General features: G+C 37.5%; 1 protein-coding gene across 1 annotated transcript in view; it reads left to right on the forward strand.

Annotated features, from left to right (window-relative positions):
- The window catches only part of kif18a (kinesin family member 18A), a 40,071-nt gene that overhangs the window by 11,593 nt on the left and 5,677 nt on the right, over positions 1–22,801 (forward strand). The window contains exons 7-13 of the mRNA XM_079811074.1: positions 14,096–14,272; positions 14,425–14,499; positions 14,659–14,759; positions 17,734–17,896; positions 18,490–18,654; positions 21,636–21,757; positions 21,975–22,213. Of these exons, the coding sequence (XP_079667200.1) occupies positions 14,096–14,272; positions 14,425–14,499; positions 14,659–14,759; positions 17,734–17,896; positions 18,490–18,654; positions 21,636–21,757; positions 21,975–22,213 (1,042 nt within the window). The remainder of the gene's footprint in view (positions 1–14,095; positions 14,273–14,424; positions 14,500–14,658; positions 14,760–17,733; positions 17,897–18,489; positions 18,655–21,635; positions 21,758–21,974; positions 22,214–22,801) is intronic.

Genomic DNA, 22,801 nt, shown 5'->3' on the forward strand with positions numbered 1-22,801 from the left:
TTTAGAATTAATTTATTACTGAAATATCGCAGGTATATTTAACAGTTCAAACATATGTAACAAAAACAAGTACTTCAAGTACATTATAATAAATCATACACAAAAGAAGTGTCAGAGACATTTCAGCTCTGCTGTTGACTGTTCATAAACACCAGTAGTGATGTTTTACAACAAGGATGTTGTCATGTCAGCATCAGTGTCCCAGTGTAGTGAGCCAGGGTCCGTACTGTTCTTTACGGTGCCTGAATTAATGCTAACGAATAACAATGTACTGTTTCACAAACTAGGAAACTGATAGAGACACACCGACAGTTATTGTCGATGGTAATAATATTTGACATTATTACTGTTTTTACAATATTTTGGATCAAATAGTGACACTGCTATCAAAGGAGCAATGGTAGTGTACATACAAAAGCAGACCGAGAATCTAGTGTTGTGTGTGAACAGGTGACTGAGGTAAGTCTCCTCTAACTTATGAAGTTGTTTAGTAATTCCTGTAACCATTGTGAGACACAACTGCAATAAATATCTAGACTTTGTTGCATTTTAATGGATTACATTTTTATTTTAAACTCATGCGGGCAGCTCCTACTGTTATCAGACTCTCAGATATTAAGCCAAAAACTGGTTCTGTCCAAATCGTTTTTCTTGTTCTCCACCTCCTAAACACTTAAAATACTTTAGAGAAAAAAGAAGTCTTTTTTTTTTTAACCACACAATTTCTGACATTTTTTTCATATCCTGGGAGAGGTTGACAGTCACTGGCAATTATGTAATGAAGTGCGTGTCTTATTCCATACGCATGTCAATGATGCTACAGACAACTGCCTTTCTGTCCATGCAGAGCACATCAACTGAACGTGCTCTAAAAATATGATTGTGGTGGTGACTAGAGCCCGACCGATATATCGGCGGGCCGATATTATCGGCCGATATTAGGCTTTTTCCAAACTATCGGTATCGGCATTTATGATGGCCGATAAATGAATATTTTTTAAAAATAAAAAAACCGGACGAAACACCTCTCAAACACATTGAGTGTTGGCGTTTCATAGTTTGTCCACCAGAGGGCGCTCTACAACGTGCCGGCTGGCAACACCACCAGCTGATCCAGCAGAGTCATGCTGAGCTTCAGCGCTCTGAGCGCTGCATTCACAACACAGATCATCCGCGAAATGCATGTAAGTTGGCAACGAGACATACATTGCTTGAATTGAATAACAGTTAAAAGAACATCCCCATCAGTTCTCTTAACTCAAATAACATGACAATTTGTAACTGCCAAGTCCAGTTTTGCTGTTACATGTAAGCCAAGAGAGCTGGTAATTACGCTAGGTTACAGTTGACTGACTTATTTTACCTCGGACAATGTGACTGAATAAAATGTATTTCTTTAATAGTCTGACAGTTTGACATCATGAGACGTATCATCTCTCCCCTGCCCGTTATTTTGAAAAAGTATACATATTTCTAAATTATAACTTATCATAGACGCTAACCACAAAGCTAGCTAATGCCATGGCTATCAGTGGGAGACCGCTAACATTAATGCGCCTTGGAAATCACAACAAACTTATTCTGCCTAAATAAAGTAATGATTACTGTATTTATAACTAGTATATTTGTAGTTCCAGTCTCTGCATTGTAAATCGTAAGTTAGGCTCGTGAAGAGTGAACGAAAGTGCGTGACTTCGTTCAGACGCCGCATTAACGAGTCAAATAATGGATTACACGAGTCATCATCAGTAACGTTAGTAGATTTTAGAAGGCAGGCAGCAAATGATGATTGAAAATGGTTTGTGGTAGCTTGATGGATAGAATTAAAAGTGCATGTAAAGGGATAAGCAAGTTGACATTGTAATTATAAGGTGGCTCATATTTATACTGTATATAGTTTATGTTTTGCTGTTGTTGTTATTTATCAGAACTTCTAGAACTTAACTGAATATTTTTTTTTCCAGTCTTGCTAAAAGTTATATTTATAAAGCTTACCACATCTATTAATACTGGTAACTTTGATTTTTTGTTTTTGTTAGCCTATTGTGTTTTCGTCCAAACGACTTTAAGTTTCATATCTTAAGTTTGTATTTTTATACATTTTATTTATCAGAACTTTAATATATTTTATGTTCCTCTGTTCTGTTGTAACAATAAAACAAACAAGTTTATTTTTAAACTGCATTATCATATTATTTTAGAGAGGCTGAGGGATCATGAATAACTACAAATAACTGATGTATAAGGGAAATCTGTTTGTGTTTTTTTACGCGTTTCTGTTATTTTATTTTTTTATTTTTTATATATATCGGCTGATATATCGGAATATCGGATTTTTAAGTGACCAAATATTTGTATCGGTATCGGCCTTAAAAATCCTTTATCGGTCGGGCTCTAGTGGTGACTCAGGTCTCCGGTTGATGGAACAAGAACATCTGCATAGGTTGTTTGTGTGTAAGTCGTCTTTTTATTTTCACTAAGTCTGCATTTATTTGATTAAAAATACAGTAAAAACAGTAATGTTGTAAAATATTAAATGTATTTTTTATTAAATTTTATTTAACCCCTTGACATACCCATAGTAAAAAGGCTGCTGCTCACAAGTTATTCTGAATAGACACATAACCAAAATATTTCTAGAAAGCCAACACTTGACAGTTTACAGCTGAATACTCAGAATTACTCAGACAGTTATTAATATGGAGATGTATAGACTCAAACATATATTATATATATATATATATATATATATATATATATATGTATGTGAATGTATATAACAACGTATAACCACAACTAAAGTGAAGCCACAAGTGTGGTCATGCTTCATTTCAAATCTGAGTCTATGTCCAAAACTATGAATTTTATGAAACATTTTCTAAGACCATGTCGGGAGTTTTTAGAGAAAATGCTATCAAATATGTTGTTGGCCTGCAAACACCCCTTTGCAGTCTAATGTCTGGTGAGGAGAACAGCTCAATTAATGCTACAATGTCCTCACTCAACGATTGTTTTACACCTCTGAGAGTATGAGACTTAATCCTCATTATTATTTTGTTTGTATTCAACCATTATAGCCTTTATGCTGGCATGAATGGCCCATTAACAGCATAGTAATCAATTTACAGTAATCCACATATTATCAGAAGTCTTTATGAACAATGTTTTTTTTTTTAATAAAATAAAAGCACATCCTTGGAACCTTATGTGAATTATTTTAACAAACTAGATAAAGCTCCTGGCGCAACAGGTGCATTAGAGCTACAGTTGGCATCAAGCTACATAACACAATTTAAAAGATTAAAATTACACTTTCACTTTTCAAAATGTCACTTTAGACCACCATTAAGTGTTTGTGTTAGCTTCATGTTGCGATATGAAGTGTACACAGAAGAGCGCCATGCAGAGGGCAAGATTGAGTCACGTAAGATGATTGACAGCTCTAGAGAACGAATGACTGCGTGATGACTCCTATCTGACGTGAATCAGGAAGAGGAGAGACAGAGAGAGCTCTGTACATGTTTCAGTTGTAAAGATTGGATAATTAAGTGGGAAATTAATAGAAATGGTATTCTGTATGAAGAAATATTTTGCAAACAAGTGATTAATAAATCAATATTTCTCCAAATATGTGCACTTGAACTCTTTTGAAACGGTCCATGATATGTAGGTGAATTGGTAATAGGTGAGAGTATTGTGATTGAGTGTAAAAAGAGCATCTCAGTCTTTGCAAGCAAAGATGGGTCATGGCTTATTACTTTTTTTGGCCAAATATCATGAGAGAATTGTCAAACAATTCAAAAATCACATTTCTCAAATGCAAGATTGCAAGGTATTTAGGTCTTTCACCCTCTACCATACATAATATTGTGAAAAGATTCAGGGAATCCAGAGAAACCTCTGGTCTAGTCTGTGTAGGGCAAGGTAGGAGACCTCCGTTGAATGAGCTTGACCTTTGAGCCCTCAGACGACATTGCATGAAAAACCATCATGCTACTTTGCTAAATATAGCAACATAGACTCAGGAGTACTTTGGAAAACCGTTGTCACTTAATACAGTCTGTCGCAGCATAAAGGAATGCCACTTGAATCTGTTACGTAAAGAGAAAGCTATACATCAGTTCTATGCAGAGATGCCACTGAGTTCTCTGCATTTTGGATCATCTATGATGAGCTCAGGCCCAGTGGAAATGTGTGCTGCGGTCAGATGAGTCCACGTTTCAGCTTGATTTTGGGAAAAACAGACATCAAGTTCTCAGTCCCAGAGACAAAAGGAACCATCCAGACTTTCAGTGACAAGTACAAAAGCAAACATCTGTCATGGTATGGGGGTGCATCAGTGCAAACGGCATGGGTGACTTGCATGTGTGTGAAGGTACCACTAATGTGGAGCCATATATTGGGATTGTACATTTAATGGCGTCAAGATGACATCTTTCCTGGGAAGCAAGATAATGCCAGGCCTCATTCAGCATGTGCTACAACTGAGTGGTTTTGTGGACACTCTATACCATAGAGTGGATGTGCTTGACTGGTCTGCCTGCAGTCCAGATCTGTCTCCTACTGAAAATGTATGGCCCATCATGTAAAGGGGAATCAGACAATGACGACCATGGACTGATGAACAGCTGTCTTGTATCAGGCGAGATTGGGTAAAAAATCCACTTGCAAAACTGCAACAATTAGTGTTCTCAATTCCTAAACCATTTAAAAGTGTAAGTAAAAGGGAAAGTGATGTGACGCAGTGGTAAACATGCCTCTGTCCCAACTTTTTGGAATGTTGCTGCCATTAAAATCATGGCTCAAATAAATCATGAGGTTATTTTGGGTGAACTATCCCTTTAAATAAAGTTGAAAGAGAATTAACAAATCACAGATTCTTGATTTTATTGCACTTCACAAAATGTCCCAGCTTTTCTTGATTTGGGGTTGTAGAATACCTGTTTTCTGTTTTAATACATTTTAAAAATGTTGTTTATTCCTGTGATGACAGCTGAATTTTCAGCAGCCATTACTCAGTCTTTTACTTAGTCACATGATCTTTCAGAAATCATTCTAATATGCTGATTAGGTGCACACATTTTTTTTTTTTTTAATTATTATTATTAATAATGTTAAACAGTTGTGATATTTTTGTGGAAACTGATACAAAAAATGTCTTGGATTATTTGATGGACAGTACTTAAAAGTACATAAAATTTAAAAGCATTTATTTATTTTTTTCGTATTATCACGAATGTCCACTGTCACTTATGATCAATTTGATGTGTCCTTGACTCCTTGCTGAATAAGTTAATTTCTTACTGACTCCAAACTATTGGACCATGCTTGCATGGCTTTAATCCTGGGTGAGGATGAAGGTTCGACTGCTGTCACAACCATGTGTGTGCGTAACGGCATTGTAACTGTTGTTTCTCAAACTTTTGTTTTCAGTGATGAATTACTGGAGAAGTTTACTTGTTCTAGCTCATGTCCAAGTATCTAAATTGCTGGCTTTGTTTATGTTTATTTTCCTGAAGAGCAAAATGGAGAGAGGCATTATTTGAACGTCAAGGCTGTTCAAGTTTTGTACTCGTTTGGTTTGTCTGGACTTTTTCAGCATGCAGTACATCTTTGTTTCACCTGTAGTACAGCTGACCCTAACAAGCCTGTGACCCATAAATATGGAAATGGTCAAAAACCTCATGTTCACTTGAGTTAATTTGGTGCTAGATAAGTGCAGGCCCTCTTTCTGTTTATTGTCTGTCAAAGCAGCGTCCATGATCTTTTCATTTTTCTTGTAAATTGATTGTATTTGTCATTCTGTCCCCATATATTGTTGTTCTGGCATTGTTTAAATATTCTCAAGGGATTGTTTGATTTGTTGATGTACTTTCATGTTTGTGTTGTGTCTTCTGTGGTTTTTGTATTTGCTGTTTGATGCCAGAGTGTTTTGGCTGGTGTGTGTGTGTAAGGTGAGGAGGTTTGTCCCTGTCTCTGGGCCCCTCCGCAGTGCAGCTTCATAGGTATTGTTTTCATGCCATCCGCATAAATTAACCTGTCACGCAGACGGCTCTCCTTACCCACGTTCTCCTGGGAGGGCCCCGAAACAGGCCACTCGCACTCTCACACACACTGCTAACACAGTCGTGCCAACAGAGGGAACATGCTGTCTTCAGAAATGTGATTTTTCACAAACTTGCTATCATGATGATGGTGCGGCTTGTATGTTTTTCAGTTACATAAGCTAGTGTTTTATCACTAAAAATGCTTCTTTTTCTTCTATGTGCTGCAGTTCCTACCAGAGAACGAGAAAATGGCTGAAAAGTGGGCCACAGTCTTTATTTCACCCATTTGCAAAGGGGTTTGTGAAGTTCCCAGCAGACCACCACTTGATTCAAAGCTATAATGAAAACATGAACACATACACAGTCCAGATGTAGGCTATACTTTGCTACATCAGCTGGACGAGATCAGATATACAACGTTTCCACATTTCCATCCCCTGACTGCTGTTTTTTTTTTTTTTTCTTATATTTGTGTTGGCAAATTGTGCAAATGTCATTCTCCATGCATGTTAACGGTTTCACATCAGCTAAGTGGAAACTAGGCTTTGATGTTTTGTTTTTTTGCGGATACCGAGATATGGACTGTGTATCAACCACTGGATCCTAAGATTAATTAGACCATCAGTTTGTGAATGCTTTCCTTTTGGGTCAGACAGGCCAGCAAGATGAAAGTCAGACTGCTAACTGGCTGTTTCAAAACGCGTATCAGCATGAAGCTGTTGAGACATTTAAAATTATTGTTAGGATGTGTTAGAGAAGGTCAGTCAGCATCTGTGTTTTTTTCCTGCCTTGTTCTGTTATTTAAAAAAAAAAAAAAAGTGTGGCTTGTAAATGCTTGTAAATACTGAATTTACAAGCATTGGGCTTCGTCTTGCAAACAGCTACTTAAAAAAAAAAAAAAATCTCATTATGTTTTGAAATGCTCTGATTGCTCTTCATTTAAAGAGTTGATTTAACCCCTAAGTTTGGGGGCCTTTTTAGAAGTTTTAACATTCTCTGACATTTGTGCTTTTTTCAGTTGCTTATAAACATATTAATGGCAAAAGTGGCATTCCACTGTATTCAGCACAAACTGGGCTACCATAATATGAGCGCAACATGTATGTACATGCTTGTATTTTTGAGAGAATAACAAATACATGGTTTTTGAAAAAACTAAAAATGTAAATCACTGAATTAATGCCACAAAACACACAATAGATATGTGTCCACAAGACTTGCCTAATTGGGTGTTGTTGCCTAGTTTTTGCTTCAAACTGATGTGAGAATCATTGTGCCTACTCATTCACCTAAAACAATATATTGATTTAAAATTTGTAAGACACTTTTTACAAAGCCCATATGCAAGGAGGCGTGATCGATCATGAATAATGCTGTGATTTACACCTGAGAGAACAAAAGACCCGCATAATGAGCTGCATAATGAATTAACCTTCGAGTCAGGTATGTGAGAGGAAGCCAAGGAACAGGACAAAATAAATATATTGGTTTGTACTTTATTTAGAATATAGTTAACAATATAAAGTGAGACCCAAAGGCACATTACAATGGCCTATTATATTTTAAATTATCAAAAGATTTGACATTAATATTTTTAATGTTTTTGAAAGTCTCATGCTAAAAAACAGTAATATCGTGACATTGAACACAATTCAGTATTCAGTAAATACAAATAACTGAATAATTGGTAATGATGAATGTTATAAGTAAAATATTTGGGATTTAAAACAACATAATGCAATGCAATTAGGATTTCAAACATTAGTATAGGGTGAATTCCGGTTGATTGGGAGACTTTTTTCCTAGTCATTTCAATGGCAAAAAATGTCTGAATCATTTTATTTTTATAAACTATGCGATGCACACAATACTCAAATATCATTTTGAGTTTCGGTTCATTTGAGATGTGCCATGATCGCATCGGCGCCTGTCATGATCAAAGGCTATTGTCTGCTGTATTTGCTTCTTATTAATTAAATCCAAGCAATTGGCTGATGAAATATTGATTAAAATTAAGATACAGTTTATACAAAATTGAAATTCACTTTTAAAAAAAAGGCTTTCTACAAAACAAAACTTAATGAAGTGGTCAAAATCATGTCTGACCCACTTCATTTCTCCCGACATTGCTCATCTTATGATTTGTCCTTTCTTACTCGTGCTGTTCACTTTTTATAATCAACATTAGGGCTGCACAATATATCGAAATATCGCAAATATACAACGGCATGCAATATCTGAATGATTTTAATAGGCTACTTCAACATTGTGAAAAGTGTACGTTTTAGGTTGACGCAAATAGCATTGACTGGGCACACGACTGTTACTTATGTGACTTGCTTGATGTTAAAAAGAGTTATTAAACGCAATAACTTGCGAAAAACAACTCCTTGCTGTCTGACACACACCGAAACGTGCACACAAACCACCTCTCTGAAAGCGTGTGATCCCTTCAGTTCTGTTTCGCGCCTTGTTACATACTCGAACTGTCAACACAGTCAGTTATGCTTTAAAGGTCCCATGGCATGGCATTTTTCTATAATTTTATAGTGTTTCCTGAGGTGTACTTATATTGTTAGTATGATTTTTACATCATAAAATGTCATAATTTAGAAATAAAAGGCATTTTTTCTATACTGCTGTTTGCCCTGTGGATGAATGCCCTGCTTCAAGAGGCGTGTCTGCTGTGAGACTTCAGTAAAAACGCCCACTGTTGTGATTGGCTGACATCTTTGCATTTTAAATGAGCGGAGGGGGCGTGGTTTAACGAGGCACGAGCAGGCATGAGCAGGCACGAGCTACTGCCAGAGAGATGGATGGACCTGAGTTCACTTCACATCAGTTCTCAGCATGTCTCAGTTCAGGGTGAACTGTTGTAGTTAATTGCATATACTTCAGGTTATTAGTTTATTTCTAGTCGGAGGGACTGTCACTCATGTCAGAAAGTTAGTAACTTTAGTAAATTATGGATCAGCGCTGACTCGAGACGCGAACCGTTTAGAACGATTCAGTCCGATTTGGTGAACTGGTTCGGTTCACTAAAAAGAACCGATTCAAAAGAAAGATTTGTTCGCGAACCGGACCTCACGGAGACGGAGCGATTGCTAACAAAGTTATTTATAGTAACTACTGAGTTATGAGAGCGCTGTCTGTCAGCGCGAGTTTATTGTGTTTGTATCTGAGAGTTCTGAATAAACACGAGTCCCAGTCACGCCGAGTCCGTCTTCATCATTATTCTACCAACTTTGTAACACATGCAATGTACCATTACAGCGAGATGAACGAGTTAGTAAGTGTTGAGTATAGCATTATTTCTAGATATGTTCCAATCATATGAAAAGCGTCAGTGACGCGCATTGAGTAACGTTACACAGCGCAAACAAAGACACAACAGCAGTAATCGAATGTAATCCAGTTTATTGTGGGGAAAGCTGGCTAGCCTAGCCCAGATATGCTCACGCTTACCCTCCTTCTGCTTAATCTCACGCCGCGTTTGGTGCCTCCGCTGTGGGCCAGATGCAGTACTGGGGGTCGGGGATGTTGAAGGCCGAGCTTCGGCGTGTGTGAGGTTTATCTCTAAAGATATGACTCTGCTGGTGTTGGGCAGAAAAGACTGTATGCACATTTAAGAACAGATAGACGCGACGAGGACGTACAAAAACACTGACTCACAAGATAGAAAACACGAAAACACCGTTCTGTCGGGAGAGAGAGAAGCCACAGCGTGTGCACGAATAATAAATAATTAGCCACACATAAGAAATCACTGATCACAGATCAGAAGGAACTGAAGAAAGACTTCTGTTTTCATCTGTACATCCAAACACTGAGAAACTGCCAGCGTTCACTCGTTCACAAGTAATGATCTCTTGAGCGCTTGCAAGGGCGTGCCAGATTCTCTGGGTGGAGGAAAGGGAGGTAACCGTTCCTGCTTGGACGTCAAACCAGGAGACTTCAGGATTGGCTCGTCTGGCCTGTCATTTTCTCAAAGGCAGAGAAAGACAGCCAGAACTCGGGTTTACACCGATCAACATTTCTATCCACTTGGGGACAATATTCAGGCTAGGGGAACTCATATTAATGTTGAAATACCTCATAAAATGAAAATTTCATGCCATGGGACCTTTTAAAGGTCCCATGGCATGGCATTTTTCTATTATTTTATAATGTTTCCTGATGTGTACTTATATTGTTAGTATGACTTTTACATCATAAAATGTCATAATTTAGAAATAAAAGGCATTTTTTCAATACTGCTGTTTGCCCTGTGGCTGAATGCCCTGCTTCAAGAGGCGTGTCTGCTGTGAAACTTCAGTAAAAACGCCCACTGTTGTGATTGGCTGACATCTTTGCATTTTAAATGAGCGGAGGGGGCGTGGTTTAACTTGGTCTACGAGGCACGAGCAGGCACGAGTCTGCCAGAGAGACGGATGGACCTGAGTTCACTTCACATCAGTTCTCAGCATGTCTGAACTGTTGTAGTTAATAGCATATACTACAGGTTATTAGTCTATTTCTAGTCGGAGGGGCTGTCACTCATGTCAGAAAGTTAGTAACTTTAGTAAATTATGGATCAGCGCTGACTGGAGACGCGAACCGTTTAGAACGATTCAGTCCGATTTGGTGAACTGATTCGGTTCACTAAAATGAACTGGTTCAAAAGAAAGATCGTTCGCGAACCGGACATCACTAACGTACCAGAGACGGAGCTCAGCGATTGCTAACAAAGTTATTTATAGTAACTACTGAGTTATGAGAGCGCTGTCAGTCAGCGCGAGTTTATTGTGTTTGTATCTGAGAGTTCTGAATAAACACGAGTCCCAGTCACACCGAGTCCGTCTTCATCATTATTACCAACTTTGTAACACATGCAAAGTACCATTACAGCTGTCGAGATGAACGAGTTAAAAGTAAGTGTTGATAATAGCATTATTTTTTTAAATAAAATAAAAGCGTCAGTGACGCGCGTTGAGTACACAGCGCAAACAAAGACACAACAGCAGTAATCGAATGTAATCCAGTTTATTGTGGGGCTAGGCTGGCTAGCCCGGATACCCTCACGCTTACCCCCCTTCTGCTTAATCTCACGCCGCGTTTGGTGCCTCCGCTGTGGGCCAGATGCAGTACTGGGGGTCGGGGATGTTGAAGGCCAACGGCCAGTGCAGCCAGAGCTTCAGCGTGTGTGAGGCCGATGTTGAGCAGAAACTCATGACTGTATGCACATTTTAGAACCGATAGACGCGACGAGGACGTACAAATACACTGACTCCCAAGATAGAAAACACGAAAACACCGTTCTGTCTGGAGAGAGAGAAGCCGCATTGTGTGCACGAATAATAAATAATTAGCTACACATCAGAAATTACTGATCACAGATCTGAAGGAACTGAAAAAAGACTTCTGTTTTCATTTGTACATTCAAACACTGAGAAACTGCCAGCGTTCACTCGTTCACAACCCATGATCTCTCGAGCGCTTGCATGGGCGTGCCAGATTCTCTGGGTGGAGGAAAGGGAGGTAACCGTTCCTGCTTGGACGTCAAACCAGGAGACTTCAGGATTGGCTCGTCTGGCCTGTCATTTTCTCAAAGGCAGAGAAAGACAGCCAGAACTCGGGTTTACACCGATCAACATTTCTATCCACTTGGGGACAATATTCAGGCTAGGGGAACTCATATTAATGTTGAAAAACCTCATAAAATGAAAATGTCATGCCATGGGACCTTTAAGTGAACGATATCAATTGGGGAAAGAAACCGAATATGTGTCAATAGGATCCGTGCTTTAGGCCTAAAGTGACAGCAGGCTAATGTAGTAAACCTGCTGCTTGTCTGTCAAACAACCAAAGAAAAGGAGAAAATCACTGTGCTCTTGGCTGAATAACCTTTGTAGCTTTATTATGTATCAGTGTATATTTAATTCATGTGAAGTCTACTGTTTTTAGTTCTTATTTTTAGTAACAAAAATTAAAATAATTAAAATTACATTAAAATAACAAAAATAGTCGTCCACCCCTAGTTCAGGTGTCTTTGTTTACCTGGATTTTCTTGATGTTAAGTTTTAGGTTGATATAACTATATATTACCAAGTCAAGCAAAGAGTTTTTGGTATTTAAATATTGGCATTACATTTTTAGTTTGTTTACTTTGATGTTAAAATTATATTGTCAGATTTGTAACATAATGTTTTGCTAAAACACTGCTGGTCACTTTCAAAAGTTGTAGCGATGCTTTCTTTTCCCAGAAAGAATGTGAAACACATAAATGGTATCTTCTCATTTAAAAAAAAAAAAAAAAATTATATTTAAATAGACTTTTCACACTTAAAGCAATATTGTATTGAATATCGCATTATTTAACAAGGTTATTGCATATAGCATTTTTCTTCAATATCGCACAGCCCTAATCAACATAGATTAAAGTAAAAAAGAACATTAGGCTATAATATTTAAACATATTATGTATTTGTGTGTGTGTATGTAAGATATATATAGTGTGTGTGTATAATATGTGTATAAATAATATGTGTATATGGCTACAAGTAGATCAAAAACTTATAGCATCTGAGCAGAAATTTGTGAACAAAAGCTTTATTGGTGTGACATTTGGCAATTTTACAGTAAACACTTCATAATCTGTCCAAAACAGGCCAAAGAAATCTTGTCTAAACAGTCTTATGTCTATGACATTTTATGTTGCAGCAGGATTCATATTTAAACGGTCTTTTTGCGGTTTAATATTCACAGACACTAAAAGAATAAACTTAATTCACAATCCTCGCCTGGATCCTTTGCTGTTTGAAATTTAACAGCTTTTCAGCTTCTGAGGTAAATTATTCCAGGATAATTCCTCACCGCATCTCAAAATGATGTAAAGTACATGCACACAACTTGATGTGTTTATTCGAGGTTGATGTGGGCGAGAATGCGTGCTCTGTGGGTGTGGCTGGATTAACACTAATGAGGCAGATCACGAAACAACTGACATCTCTCACTTTTCAAACCGATTACATAAACAGAATATTTGATTTCGATTTGATTTACATTATTTAAAACCTGACATTTCAACGTTTCTTTAGACATGTCTCATGTTTGTGTGACAAGTATTCACTAAGTTACAGTTCATTTTCTGAAGCGTATCAGATTGGACTTCATTGACCGAGAGGCTGCAGAGGTCTTGGGTATTGTTGCCAAGCGTCACAGAACATCACATAGGAATGAACTGGAGATTTTCAATGAACATTTTTGTGATTTTTATTTTTCATTATTTTTATACTATTTTTACATGAACCTCAATGAATTGTGATTTTGCTAAAAATTCTTATGTGCTGTTTTTATTTAAAAAAAATATCAGTAAAGTGATTTGTGTAAGGGAATCATCCATGTCCTGTAAACATAATTTCAATATGAAAATGAAATGCTAATTTTGTGACATTAACATTATGAGCAAATGTAGATGTTCTTACTAATGTCATAATTTGGTAATGAAAGTTGACACGATGTTTAAAGTTGTGATGAAACACAAGTAGTGACAGAATTTTCTTCCTCTGTATTGTAACATACATCCAAATGAAACAGATTATCAGAAAAGAAAAATGCAGCAACTTGGTGCATTCCATCTGTTGTTGATTGGATGGAGGCAGATCTAAATATAAGCCTAGTCAATTGTTAGAAAAGAGCAGGTTTAAGTGGACTAAAGGATTGAAGTCCTGTGTACAATACATCACCAGAGAGAAATGTCATTTCTAGGGGTGTAACGGTACACAAAACTGACGGTTCTGTACATACCTCAGTTTTGAAGTCACGGTACAGTGCGAGTTCGGTACAGCAGTTTTACAAAATTGCTTTTTCTTTATTTTTATTCAGCAGTGGTTTACTGAAAAAATATGCCTAAAATGAAATCAAGCCTAATCATGCTACCTCAGCCTAGTTTTAGAAAGCTTTATCTGTTTTGTTTTTTAGTCATTGTTTCTTATCTTATGTGCCATTGACGTCCTTTTGTGATATTCTTGATTTTGATTTTTCTCTGCTTTTGTTTTTTTTATTCTCAGTGTAAGAAGACGCACATTCCTTACAGAGATAGCAAGCTGACACGGCTCCTCAAAGACTCTCTGGGTGGAAACTGCCGAACTGTGATGATCGCGAACGTCAGCCCGTCCTCGCTCTCCTATGAAGATACTCACAACACTCTCAAATATGCCAACCGCGCCAAGGAGATCAAATCCACGGTAAGTCCTACACATACACACACCGCTTCAGCAGTCCCCCATCCAACAACGTGCCTTAAATCACCCACAATTTTACCACCAACAAAGATTGTGTGATTATAATATAAATTGTGTATAATATACATTTCTGATTCTCACTCTCTGTTTTTCAGCTGAGGAGTAACGTGATGAGCTTGGACAGTCACGTTGGCCAGTATGCCATCATCTGTGAAAAGCAGAAAGCAGAGGTAAAAAAAAAAAATAATAACACTTGATAACTCTCATCCTTAATCACGTCTTAATGTGGAACTATTTACTTTGTAAATCTGGTTTGCTTCTCCTGTTAGGTGAGATGGGTCTAATCCACATGATACTAGCTTGCCTAATGAGAGTATGTGTGCTTGCAGATTGTCATGCTGAAACAGAAACTCAAAGAGTATGAAGAGCGGAAGGTGGAGGTTCCTGCCCTTAATCCAATCCCCATCCAGAGGAGAGCAGAATTTGAAAAGTAAGCACTGTGTGTGTGCACGTGTTGTATGAGGACGGTTATGTTCAGTCCAAAAGTGTGCACTCATGCGACACTGCAAACTCTATTTGCAGGCATCCCTATGCGGCTTGTTTTTGTTTGTTTAGATGTTGTTTATTTTATGCCATGTGTGATGTGCAGCTCTTTAACGCTGTCCTTTGAAACTTTGAATACGCCTCAATTATTCATAAGTAAGAGTACACAGGACAAAGCCAGACACCATCGCAGGTGCAGGTCTTCTTACATCTGCATTTTTCATCAGGCCCAGTGGAGAGTGGAGACTTGTGCTTTGTGTTTTCCTCTTCCTTTAATTTTTCAAGTTTTTTTCCCCCTTTTTATGCTTTGTTTGTTTTGGATAGGAAATGTATCACTGTTTTGCGACAGATCCCACCGCCCCACCCTCAGCCTCTAGAGTTTGTGTGTCCTGGTAAACCCTTCATTATGGGGACAAATGCAATATCCAAAATGGTCCCCATGAGGACAACGGCTTATAAATCATACTAAGTGATTTTTGTTTGTTTTTTTATGTAAAAATGCAGAAAGTTTTCTGTCATGGGTAGGTTTAGGGGATAGAATATATAGTTTGTACAGTATAGAAAGTCCCCATAAAACATGGAAATCAGGTGTGTGTATGTTTCTCATCAGCAAAAACCGCCGCAGCATCCGTAGATGGGAGGGAGAAAATGAAGGACAGGCTGGAGGGAGGAGAGAAAGAGGGAAAATAGCAAGGGTGGGAGGGATGGTGAGGAGGAGGAGGGGAAAAAGCTGAATGAGTTTCACTCCTACGTGTTTCATTCACCGGCATCAGAATTCACAACTTGCCGAGCGAGTGAGGGAGAGGGAGAGAGGTGCTTAGCGGCAAGGAGGGGTGGCGTGCTCCTGCCCGCATTAATAATGCAGGAGTCTGGCAGTGTCTGCGCTGCACCAACATTATGGCCCCAAATACAGCCTCTGCACTCTCTGTTTTTTTTATTTTGTTTTTTTTATAAATCAAAACTAATACCGCCCACACACAGTTCAGGTGATTTCTCAAAAGCATTCACTGAGGTATGCTGTGTTGCAAAAGGCTGTATGGAGTATTGAAGGCTCTCAGTGAAGAATGTGTTTGAATGTGAACATGATGGCTTTTAGCGCTTACCTGTATTAAATAGAAGCGTAAAGGATGCAGTAAGGTGAGACATCTTCTCAGTTATTATTGGATGCATTCATGGCCAACGGCCAACTGTTGGATGTGTTTCATATTTTTCTCAGTGCGACTTGCTCAAAAGTTTGATATTTTTTATTAACCCTGGCAAAAATTATGGAATCACCACACTTAGGTGATGTTCACCCAGCATTTTTACTTAATAGCAAACAAACAAATCACAGATAGAAGTCTAAAAATGATAAATAGTCAGCAGTTAAGAGGGAGTGCTGCTTGCACACCTTAACAAGCTGTTGGACTGGTCTAATAGAAAGGAAACATGGCTCCAAGGAGAGAGTTGTCTGTTGAAACAATCGAAAGGAATTTCAAACGAAAGTGTGGCCAAATAAGTTGGTTGTTCCCACTTCCCAGTCAGCCTTGTCCAAAATTTGGTGCATATAAAAAATTGGTTTGGTGATGAAGTCATTTTTCAGGATAATAATTGATCGTACAACAGTGCAAAGACTGTTAAAGGGATAGTTCACCCAAAAATGAAAATTCTGTCATCATTTACTCACCCTCACCAGTTGGTCCAAACCTTTATGAGTTTCTTTGTTCTGCTGAACACAAAATAATATTTTGAAGAATGTTTGTAACAAAGCAGACAGAGCAACCATTGACTACCATAGTATTTTTTCCCCTATTATGCTAGTCAATGGTTGCTCTGTCTGCATGTGAGATGATGATTCCATAATTCCTCAACATTGAGTGATTCCATACCTTTTCCTCTACTTGATCTTAAAGAAGTCATGCCAATTTATATGAATTTGTTTGAGCTTTGTTTCATGAGTTTTCTATGAAATAAAGCTGGGTGAACTGAACATCCTCTAAGTGGGGTGATTCCATAATTTTTGCCAGTAGTGGTATGTTCACCAAAGCTGCATTTATTTGATTAAAAATACAAGAATACAAGCACGGTAATATAGAGAAATATTATAATTTCAAATGATTAATCTATTTTATTATAAATTGTATGTGTTACTGTAATGGCAAAGCTGAATTGTCAGCGTCATTACTCCAGTCTTCAGTGTCACATGATCCTTCAGAAATCAGTATAATATGATGATTTGGTGCTCAGTCGTTATTTTTATCGATGGTGATACTTGATGTGCTGCTTAATATTTCTGTAATTCACATTGCTTTTTGATTCTTAAAGCAACAATTATTTGAAATATAATTCTCTTTGTATCAATTTAAAGCATCCTTGCTGAATAAAAGTATTAATTAAAAAATATATATAATCTTGCTGACCCCAACATTTTTGAATGACAGTGTAATGAGGTACTAAATCAGATAATAATTTAGTGCTGTCTTTGTTTTATTGTGTCCTGCTGAATTATTTATTTATAATTATTTTTTGATGACCATGTTGTTGCCTTTTGATGTCAACTGCTGAGCTTTTATTCTAAATGTATTATTGTGCGCACAATCATCTGATTTTTACATAACATTATTTTCTGTGATAACCAGCAGCAGACGACAGATGCTATTTTGCACTAGTTTATTTAACGGATATTCCATTAATTGTATTTTTAGCTTTTTTATTTTCGTTTATTTATTGGCTCTTTATTGGCGTTTATCAGTCTCTGCCACAGTGCTGACATTTTTACTATTATTATTTAATTGATACATAAACTTGTAAAGAGGATGGGAAATCATGGTAAAATGCTGCTTTTGTGTCGGTATGCATTAACCACCAGGCAACTTTTCCTACACAGAACTTAGACACAGACACCTATACTGACTGTATGTGTGCTTTTTGTGTTTGTGCAGAATGTCTGAGTCCCTGCGAAGTGTGTTTGCAGCACGCCTGCAGGTCCGTAAAAAGCATCTGGACATCGAGAAGCAGCTAAATGAAAGCCAGTTGACTATGAGACACAGGGAGTTGTGGCACCAGCAGAGTCTGATCTTCTTTCCTGACAACAGGGCCGAAAAGGTAACAACACTGATTCATACACATACACGGTTGTTTAAAACTCTAGCAGCAGAATGACTTGATACACTACCTTTCAAAAGTTCAGTGAGACATTATTATAATAATAAGAAAGGGTTCTTATGCCCCAAACCAGCATATTAGAATGATTTTTGAAGGATCATGTGACACTGAAGACTGGAATAATGGCTGCTGAAAATTCAACTTTGGCATCACATTACATTTTAAACCTATTTTAAGTCGTAATAAAAGTTCACAATGTTACTGGTTTTATTTTTAGTAACATAAATGCAGCCTTTGTGAGCATAAGAGACTAATTTAAAAAAAAAATTAAAAAAAACTTTAGGAAAATCTTACCCTAAACTTTTTGAATGGTCTTTTTTTTTTTGTAAAACTAAATGAAAAACTTTATAGTGAGCCTTGATACTCCGTTTCAAAAAAAGAAATATATATTTTTCTAATCATATGTAAAATGGCATAAAATTGCTGTATATTAAATAATTTTTAGAAATCCTTATCCAGTAATCATGAATGAAAATGTCGCAGAATTTTTTTTTTTGTGAACCCTGTTTTAATAATTTGTTTGTTTGTTTTAGGCCACCTGTAAATATGAGCGTAAACTGGCCTCCCTGAAGTCTCAACAGGAGCACTTGCATAAACGCCTGTTGGAGAATGAAAAGCACTTCCAGGAGAATGAGGGATGGCTTCACCGCATCGAAAATGAGATGAAGCTGCTCGGACATGAAGGTCACTCTCCAGAGGTTAGGGCTGGGCCACTTTTACTTCAGATAAGGGCTGCATGGGCAATATACATGTGGTTGTAGAAATGTCAACCAGTAGAGCTTCTGCTATATAGGCCAAACCGAACACTGTAGCATACACTTTAAACTTGAGTGCTGTGTTTTTTTAGAATACAGTGTCGTGCACAAGCTGCTGCAAAAGACGCAATGCAAACACAACCATCAAACACGTCCGCCTAGCCTGTGTTTACATAGAAACATAATGGAAAAGCGGCTCAGTGGATTGTCAAAATGCCTTCTGTGTGAACGACCCCTGACTGTAGGTTGATTATGTTTTGTAACTCAATTTCGTAATCTGAATGTGCTTTTGCATTGATGGGCAGATTTGTCCTTTATCTGTGATGAATAATCTTACCTTCAGGTTTGTCTGCAGTTTAGAAAAAAAGTCAATTAAACAAGATAAAAGTCCCTTTTTAATTGATATCAAATCACTAGACTCTTGAAAAATAGACATTACTTTATGTTTATGTAATCTAAAAAAACATTTTGGGTTAGAATTTGCAGCAAGAATAGCTGTATCGTATATTGTGATATAAGAATTTGTCATGCCGCCTACTCCTGCAACAGATATGTTGTTTTTTTTGTCCTTCAGCTTACCATGATTTTTCTTTGCGGGCTCATTTCTTCCTCAGAGTGGACAGCCTTGGCCTGTTATCCATTTCGAAATGCCATTATTGAATGTTTTCATGTTTTCTACCCGAGCAGTGAAGCTCTAGGGTGCCAGTCTGCAGTGTTGTGATGTCTGAGGCAGACATACTCCTCTGAGGCCCTGGATAGCGGTGCTCTTCTGAAGCACTTCTTTGAGCTCATCAGACGGCCAACTACACTTAAAGAGGTTTAGAAGAGCTGGCATAAATTGCATCTCTATATCTTCATGTAGCTGAGCAGTGACATTCTTCTGAAACAATTGAAATATTTTGCAGCCATGCACACAGTCTGCATGTAGGAGGAAGACAACCATCAATTCATCAACAGACTATAAAAATCACTGGTTTTATTGGACAAGCATAGACTATTGTGTCATTTGTTTTCTCGCTCATTTGTGGCCCTTTGATAGACACTGCCCGTCTCTTTTAGCTCTTCTCTCCGTTTCCCCACCGGAGGATGTCTTAATAAAAGAAAAATCAATGCTTTTCCTTCATCGCTCCCTACAGCTGCTTACCTAAATCCACACCTCTTTTCTCACTCTCTTTTTGCTCTCCTGTTTTTTTTTTCTTTCCTTTTCTTTTCTTGGAAGTAGAACGGAGTAGTGACGCACCCGCCCATCAAATGTTCTGTGCTCTGCTGTTTTGCGTTTTCTTGCGTCAGAGGGGGTAGAAGACTCCTCAGAAGGTGCATTTTCAGTGAGACAGAAAGAAAACAAGAAGCTAGACTAAAAACAACATCTAAGCCGTTTCATCATTTTTGTAGTGTCTTGCCTTTGTTGCCTTTCTCATTATAGCGCATAGATGAGATGGTTTAATCTCGTCGTTCTCTTCACCCAGAAAGCCACGAGAGTCTCACTCCTGAGCTCGACATTCTATTAAAATTTGTCATCTAATAGATGGGAGACTGCACATCCCTATCTGTGCCCTGATTGATGTTGTATATAAATAATTTGCATTGACAATGTAAAATGAAGCAGAATTGTGAATATCATGAATTTAATGCATGGTTTTTGGCCATTTCTTAAATAGCTTGTCATTGATTTGATCTCTTTTTTTTGTTTGTTTTTAAAGAAAATAAGTGTAAATTCTGTTGCAAAAAAAGCATTAGAATTGATAAGCTCAAATTATTTTACAAATTGTTTAATTCCTCTGGTTCAAAAATTTGTCGGCACCATCACTCAGTTTAAGTTTTTCATTTTGAAAAATGATGGATGCGTCAAACACAAAAAAAAGCAAATGATTTGCGAATAAATCTTTGCCGGCAAGTTGGACGAAAGCATTGAATAGACATAACATTTTTAAAATATTTTTTTCCATAATTTTCCTTTTTCATGTAATTAATCACACAAGTTGGCATACCTAAAGAAAATGTTTTGGTAAAAAGATTCATATAAATTCATACATTTATGCACACCAAAGCACGCATGAAAAAATATTTCTGTTTACTGTTATATTGGTGCATATAAATCGAAATTATAAAAATATAAATTTTCCTTGTGTTTAACTAATTGCATTTTTATGTTCTTTTTTTATCTGCTTGGCTAAAATTGCCATTTGGTCAGCGTCAGAATGATGTATATACCGTTATATTGATACAAACAATACGGCGTATGTGCGCTCTCGACACACTGATGGCATATTGTATTTATGCACAGACTCATTTAATTACTTTCATGTTGTTTCCACACGCATTCAGCATAATGTTTTGATTTCTCATGCATGTGTGTGCTGTGTTTAGCAATTTGAAATGGATCTGTGTATTGTAGTAGGTAACTGCAGTCAGGTCAAGGCGTTGGTTTAGTTTCTCCATGTAGTCCTGTTCAGTATCATGACTTGACTTGTCTAAAATGTAAACAAGCTTATTGCTGTTGCACTGTATACATACTATACACTAAATTCTGTAAAGTTTTGTTCTGTAATGTTTTTTTAGTGTCTGTGTGTGTGCGCTTTGGTGTGCATACATTTTTATTAATTATATGGACTCCTTATATCATTGGTTATTTGGTGTCCTTTTGGAGTCTCCAAGTGTCCTTTATTGGACAACTTGGAGAAATCAGTATATTTACCTTGAATTTTTTTTTTTGAGAATCACTCTCTCTCTCGCTCTCTCTCCCCACACCCAGCCCTAATGTTAGTATGGTAGCCTGCCAGTTTGTGGTATTGAAATCATGATGGTAAATGATTTTGACATACTCATGCCCCATTCATTCCAAGGGACTGGAAAGGAGCTGCTGAGGTTGCTATAATGATTGTCGCATTTTTCGTCTTTATGTTGAGATGTGTTTCTGAATGCAGGCGCTGAAAAGAGAACTGCAGTGCCATCAGCTGCAGCTGCAGATCGCTGACCTTCAGCAACACATCGAGCACACAGGCCACCTCATCAGTGTTCAAGACCAGGAAAACACTCACACGCACAAGTATGAGTCAACAATCATAGAGGTTTTGCACCAGGTTTCATGATTTTGATCTTAGTCACCCTGAATCTGAGTGTGTTTGCGGGAAGCCATGCTCTCTTTTATATGCTCTATCTGGAATGTTCTTTGTGTTATTCAGATTAATTTGAAATTTGCAATGTAAATGCCTCCATCTGTATCATTCAACTATACCATGCTTGCTCTCCACCTGTCCTGTCAGGTTGGTGAACGCCCTGCTGTCCACCTGCCGACGACAGCACCTGGCGTTGAAGGCCGCAAGCATTGCCACAGATGACGCTGAGTGGGAGGAGCTGGAGCGCCTGGTGCATAGGGAGAGGGGTGTGGTCTGGGCAGACCAGGAGAAAGCAGAGGAGAGGGAAAATGGTGTTTCAGGAAACACTCATCTACAGCCCATCCTGTCTTTCTCACACCTTGTGTCTCACCAGAACACGCCATGCAGTTAGTGAAATCTCTCATCATCTTACTTCAAACTGGTGTTATAAAGCATTTCACCAAGTCCACATTAAATTGATCAAGTGACAGTAAAGATGCCGATCTTTTGAACTTTCTATTCATCAAAGGGTCAAATGTACCGTTCCACAAAAATATAAAGCAGCACAGCTGTTTTCAACATTGATCATTAGAAATGTTTGTTGAGCACCAAACCACCATATTAGAATGATTTCTGAAGGATGATGTGAAATAACTGTTTTCTATTTTAAATTGTCTATATTTGCATAAGAGACTCCAAAATATTGATAATAACATTTAATATATAGTTATATTAATAATTATATTAATTATAAATCATATAATTATATTAAAATAATTAATATAATAAGTCTTAGCATTTTGCAGATAATCATAATAAGCGTTAGCTTTAATTTTAGCTGATAAACACCAAATTTATTATTTTATCAATTGTTTTTAATGGTTTTCTTCTTCTTTTTTTACAAAACACCTGTGACAAAAAAAAAAAATGAGATCTTGTTGCTGAGAACCAAATGCTGTTTTGGGGTGATGTCCTCAGTTGAGGATGTAAGGAAA

This window comes from Gobio gobio (assembly GCF_949357685.1).
Source record: "Gobio gobio genome assembly, chromosome: 2".
NCBI classification, from domain to species: Eukaryota; Metazoa; Chordata; class Actinopteri; order Cypriniformes; family Gobionidae; genus Gobio; species Gobio gobio.